General features: G+C 29.6%; 1 protein-coding gene across 1 annotated transcript in view; it reads right to left on the reverse strand.

Moving 5' to 3' along the window:
* The window catches only part of LOC108748835 (glucose dehydrogenase [FAD, quinone]-like), a 71,090-nt gene that overhangs the window by 26,844 nt on the left and 37,385 nt on the right, over positions 1 to 6,861 (reverse strand). Inside the window, exon 7 of the mRNA XM_018487209.1 lies at positions 5,958 to 6,111. Within this exon, the coding sequence (XP_018342711.1) occupies positions 5,958 to 6,111 (154 nt within the window). The remainder of the gene's footprint in view (positions 1 to 5,957; positions 6,112 to 6,861) is intronic.

The following is a 6,861-nucleotide window of genomic DNA, read 5'->3' on the forward strand; positions in this document are numbered from 1 at the left end:
TTTACACGACTCTATAACTCAATCACATATATACATACGCTAGATACTTTAATTCTCATTGGGAATGCTTCTTATTTTTCTAAATATTCATATTTTTTTATATAATTCTAATTTTTCTTATTAATATATTTCTTGTTTTTATGTTATTTTTCTAAATATTATACATTTATATTTTACTATGTTATTATATCTAGCAACGCCAAGTGTTTTACTTTAATTTTTTATTTTAAGTGTTTTATGAAAAATTTTTTTATTTAAATTAAATTTTTTCGTTTTATACGGTTAACTCTTTAATTTTTTGTGATAACATTTAAATTGAGCAAGGTAACGCAATTTTGTGATAATGATTTGTATAATATTTTGAAGAAGAATTAAATAACCACTACTTCAGTTAGAAGAGAAAATGTTTTTGAATGAATTGTGATATAATAATTTTTTTAAGAGGAGTTTAAACCATTTGGATTGGAATAGGAAGATCTTTCAATAAGATATACGTATACTTAGGTTTCATTGCATAAAAATTAAAGATAGTACCATTGGAATTAAGTAAATAATAACAAAGAGTCACTTGGATTTTACTTTTTATTTCGATAGTAGAATTTAACTTGGCGCCACAATTGTTAATATCAAAATCTTTTACAAATGCGTATCATATTAGATTAATATTCATTATTTATTTAATTTAGTATAAAAAAATGGCAGTTAACTTGGCGCCAGTTCTTGATATCAAATCTTTTATAGGAATGATATATATCATTAAAGCTAATATTATTTGTTATCATTATATTACATATCATTAAAGTTAATATTGTATTATTTATTTGATATTATAAATATTATTTATTTATTTATTTAATTTTTTTTATCCAAATTACACGGAATTTAATTTGTGCCAATTGTTGATTACATAAAATTTTGAAGAATATCACTTGGCGTCAATTTTATTGATATCAAATCTTTTATACGAATGATACATATCATTAGAATTAAGTAAATAACAAGAGGCAGTACCATTTGTTTTACTTTTTTAATTTGATAGAATTTAACTTGATTAGTTAAAATTGTAGCATTTGAGTTTATTTTTTCATTTAATATATTAATTTTTTTCGAAGAGTAATAATTTTTGACAGAAAATTAAAGTTACGATTACTTGGGTTGGAATAAGAAGACCTTCAATAAGAATATCCTTGAAGAAAAATTAAAACTTCTATTAATTAGGATACTTAGTATTATATATAAAGAGTCGGTTAAGACGAATCCGTGATTAACTGTCAACCATAAGTGATCAATTCTACTAAACAGCAAACACAATTAGTCAGTTCTACGGCCAATTAAGTATTTGGCCTTGGTGAAACCGGGTTAAATAATTCTTCATAAAAAGCACGCATACTTAGCGCTTTTTTAATCTTTTTTTTTAAAAGATAAGTTATGAAATACAGCACTGAACACAGCTATGATCAGAGACATTTCTTTACCGATTCTTAAAAAACTATCATTTTTTTCTATTTCCAAAAATGATGTTAATAAAAAAATTGCACAGTTAATCAAGGCCACCAAAGAATTTTTAAAACATAACCCTAATATCGTCTTTACAAAAGCTAACAAGGGAAACATTACAGTTGCACTAAACAATAATGGTTATAAATCTAAAGTTTTGTAGATATTTGAGGATAAAGAAACTTACATTAAATTGAAGAAAGACTCGATTAATAAACTAATGATATCCATGAGTTGCTCCTAAGATGGAAGAGAAAAATTTTTATAAATGAATCAATGTATAAAAAATTATATTGTAGTGAGGATAATTTCCCGAGAGCGTATGCATTACCTAAAGTATATAAAAAGAACTGTCCAATCGGGATAATATTGTCTATAAATAGTCCTCTTTATACTTTGGCAACTTTTCTCCATGATATTATCTCAAAAAATGTGCCTAAATCGTTCAGCAATATTGACAACAATTTCCAATTAGTACAGAAACTTAAAGGAACACGATTTGGAACTGATTAGGTTTTAATTTCATTAGACATTGTGTTCTTATTCACGAATATTTCTATTGATTTGACCATTGTGTGTATAGATAAAAGATGGAATTTTTTTATGAATAAAGTCAACATTCTGAGAGAAGGACTTATCTCTGTGGTTCGGCTAGTCCTATTCGACTTAGTTTTGCTTCGATGGTTATTTTTAAAAGCAAAATTACGATACTCTTATGGGACTCCTTTCTCCCCAAAATTGTTGCTGATTTGATGATGAGAGATTTAGAAACCAAAGTATTGAAGATTGTAGATTTTCAACTCATGCTTTATTTTCGTTATGTCAACGATATTGTTATGACAGTTCCAAAAAAAATCTTGTTGATTTATACTTGAGAACTTTTAATTTGTTACATAATAGATTGAAATTCCCTTTAGAATTTGTGTTTAATAAGATTTTCTCAATCTGCAATTAATTTGAAATTGTACTTCATACGTTATTATCCAATTTTTTAAGACAATTTTCTTTCATGTTTGGAATGAGTCACCGTTTTTCTTTAGTTTTTGTACTGATCATTAAATATTTTATATTACGTTGCTTAATATTTTATCAGATTGCACAACATCAAATCTGTAAATCTGATGGTGATTTCTCCTTAGACATGCAAGAAAGAAATTTTAATTTTTGTATTATTGACGAGGACTCTAAAATGAGCGTACAATGGTTATTTGAATAAAGGTTTAAGATTATACTTTGTGTACTAAATACCACACTGACTCTCGCTCTGTTTTTGGATTCTTTTTTGGTTTGAATTTGGAAGAGTCCGTAAGAAAATTACATTACTAAGTATTTTAAGTTGCAAATTTTAGGATATCTTGTACGTATGTTGGAAGTACATACATATATCTTAAAAATATTATATATTTACAAAATCTAAATACACACACGTGTAAAAAACTATATAAATTTTACTTAAGATATCTTTTTATATATTTTATTGTTCCGACGATAATTACTTACGCATATGAGCATGGATAGCATATATACGGAAGTGTTAATTAATTCTCGAAAACGATATGTCGAAATGTAACTTTATTACACATGGTTAAATTTGTAAAAAAATAATCTTTAATTTGGTTTAAAAAAATTGAAAATTTAAGAAAATTACGGGTGGTGGGTGTATTTTGTTATATAAATAGAAAAATAAAAAAAATTTGTTTTCTTTATAGTAAGTCTCTAAGTATCTCGTCGGTGCCATCGTATACTATCATCTTTCAAACGACTCTATATAAAATTTCAGAGTGATTCATGCGAATTTTAATTTGACAGCAATTCGTAGTGAACGTGTTTAATGTTTTTGATATAATGGAAAAAGAGCAATATATCGATAGATGATAGCAATATCCATAGCAATATCAATATCAATCCGTGATTCGTTTTTTATTTTTGAATAGAAAAATGTGCAAAGAAATCAAAAGTTGGATGCCTTCTATACCGATATTGCTCTTTTTCCATATCGAAAAACACCAAATACGCTCACTACGAATTGCTGTCAAATCAAAATTATTGCATGAATCACTTTGAAACTTTGTATGACGTCGTTTGAAAAATAGTAGTACTGATGGTAATGTCAACTTGCATCAGCAACGCCGTCTGTCTTCAAATACAAGTAATTATTGATTTTCCCTCATATTGTATGTTGTACAATTTTTAAAATAATTTTTTGTTAATTAAAAAGCAAAATGTGTTTTTTCTGTAGTTGTTACTTTAAAATGTCCCATACACGAATTATTTCAAAAATTATATGAAAATATATTGACCTAATATACGTATATTACTTATTATTAACAAATGTCTCCAGAGAATATGATTACTTATTTTTTTTAAAAACTGTAGAAAAAAAAGCAGGATTCGAACTTGGTATCTCCAGTGTTCCGATCATCTTACATTCAATTCGACCACACAAAGTTTTTGTTACACGAATCTATGAACGAGGTATAAAACGTGCATGAAAAATTGTAAATCATTAAATATCTCGTAAACTGTTGCATTTTGACATGATTTATGCTCAATTTCTTCACCTCTAGATTTTATCCAAGAAATATCTTGCAGATTATAATGGAGATATCTCCTGGATAAGATTATCCGCAACTTATCTACAAGTGAAGAAATTAGGCATTATATATTCTGGATTAATGAAGAGACTATTACTATAATTTATTAAAACTTATATGTTATTTAGAATGCCCCTTTATTGATACGCTGAGTGGCCGAGATTGCCGAGAAAGCATTTTCGCTCGCTTGAAACAAGAGCAAGAAGGACGAATATTCTCTCGCTGTCTCTTCGCTCTTAGTGCGCCGAAGGCGAGCACATAGACATGAGCTTGTACTTGCGTATGTGGCTACCAGTTACGCCAGGCCGCCGTTTGATTCTATGTCGCCACCGTCAACGCGGAGTTCTTATAGCTGAGTACTCAGAAGCATTAAAGCAGAATTTTGTTTTAAATAATAAAAAAAAGATGTTATTTTTTAAACTTATTTTGTTATAATAACTTTTTAATGGATAACGAGCAAAGGCTAAAATTTGTCGGAAGTTACTCAAGGCCATAGACATTTGACAATGGCAAGGTCATCGGGGAGAGGGGAATCCCCTAATTTGTATAATTACCTTGTTCTCTTTTCCTCAATTGATTTATCTCGTTATTCTGTTCCTAAAAATACAATTATAAAAAAAATTAATATTAGGTTGTTCGGAAAGTAATTTCGTTTTTTCTTATGAAAGACGATTTTCAATCAGACGCGTTTCAAGTGATCATGAATGGTCGAATGTGATAAATTTAATCTCTCAGCGATCTCACGAGTTGTTATTCGCCGGTTTGGATCAATTAATGCCTTTATTGTGTCTTCATCAGCTTCAACTGGCCTTCCAGAACGTGGTGCATCTTCAACATCAAAATTACTGGATCGAAATTTTGCAAACCAGTTTTGGCACTGGCGTTCTGTCAATACATCTTCTCCATAGACATCGGATAATTTTTTTCTTGCTTGAACAGCATTTTTACCTTTTCGATAGTAAAAAAGTAAAATATGCCGAAAATGCTGCTTTTCACTTTCCATATTTGATAGGGCACCAACCAAAAACTACTGCGTAGAATCAATCGAACTTTTTTCACAAGCAAGCCTTGCTATATCAGCTGTCAAAATATATAATGATTATGCGGCTTAAGTGTGAAGTTGGCTGTGAAAAAATACAATAAGTCCTCTGTTGGGAAAAAACGAAATTACTTTCCGAATAACCTAATTTCACTAACATTTTTCTGTATCTTTCATATTTTTCGAGATGTTCGATTTACCCATTACATTTGAAATAAAACATATCTTTTAAAATTTTTTATAATTATATTAATATTTTCCATTTGCTACTATATATCTATTAGTTATATATAATACAAAAACTACGGAATAAAAAGAAGACCAAACTCGAGGATGAAACACAGCTCGAAACGTGGCTTCGGAAAACACATGGAAAATCAAAACGATGCAGTTTGAATGCTATTGCAGAAAAAGTTAAAAGTATGTACCACATGATAACGCGTACACAATACACATGTATGCACGTTTTATTATTAGTGCAAAATTTCAATCTGTATAAAACTTTATTTTATTTGATCAAAAAGTGAATACATCAATATTTATTAAAAAATACATGCATGCGCAAACGAGAATGGATTGGATTGGATAAGGCCTTCCACAACTCACAGTTAACTCTCGAAATTCAACTTATTCATTTCTTTTCAATTCTAGAATCGGAAAGAAATAAAAAAATAAGTTGAACCTCGTTTAAGAGTTAAGGTTACGTGAGTTGTGATTACACTTCTTCTTTTTACTCCGTAACAAAAACAAAAAAATAATGCTACTTTTGAAGCAAATGACAAGCATTCGCATGCATAGCTTTATACGTATTAATATATTTGTTTTACCTTTCCCAAAAAAGAAGTAATTGAGGGCTGACATAGGATTAAAGATATCCGAAAGATTCAATCCAAGACTTGCATTAAGCACAATCAAGTCAAGGCCAGTTAATATATGATCCATCAAAGTTTGACCAACTGGTAGATCATTGATTACATTAATCTAAATAATATAATAATTATTTGATTAAAGAAAAAAATAACATACTTATCTTGTTTTTAAAAATTAATAAATGAATTATAAATAGAACTACATATAGGTCTCACTAAGTGTGCGTGTGCGTGTGCGTGTGCGTGCAGAGGTATGTGGAAATATATTTACTCTTTAGAATTGTATATTTTCGCCTCATCTTCGGATTATCTTTTGTAAACGTACACTTATGCAAGCTCTAATTGAAGCCTGAGAAATTTTCCACCATATTCGATGCAATGCTGCTTCCAGTTGCTTTAGATTTGTGGGCGGTTCCTCTAACTTCGTAGTCTTCTTCCCATCATATCATACATGTGCATGGGATTCAAATCCGCGCTCATTGGTGGATGTCGATGTTGTTTTTTTCGAGGAAGTTAATTGCAATTCTGTCTGTATGTGAGCGAGCATTGTCTTACATCAGAATAAAACAATGAGATGCTACCACATCCACCAATGAGCGCGGATTTGAATACCAATAAACATGTATGAGATATATGATATGAAGAAGATTACAAAGGTCAGAGAAACAACTAACAAATCTGCAGGAACTGGAAGTAGCAATACATCAAATATGATGGAAAATTCCTCAGATTTTAATTAGAAACTGCATGAATGCACGTTTACAAGAGGTCATTCAAAGATGAGGCGGAAATACCCAATTTTAAAGAATAAATATATCCCCACGTACCCCCCCCCCCCCCCCACCCACACACACCACCACCA

Source organism: Trachymyrmex septentrionalis, unplaced genomic scaffold, assembly GCF_001594115.1.
Source record: "Trachymyrmex septentrionalis isolate Tsep2-gDNA-1 unplaced genomic scaffold, Tsep1.0 scaffold246, whole genome shotgun sequence".
Taxonomy (NCBI): Eukaryota; Metazoa; Arthropoda; class Insecta; order Hymenoptera; family Formicidae; genus Trachymyrmex; species Trachymyrmex septentrionalis.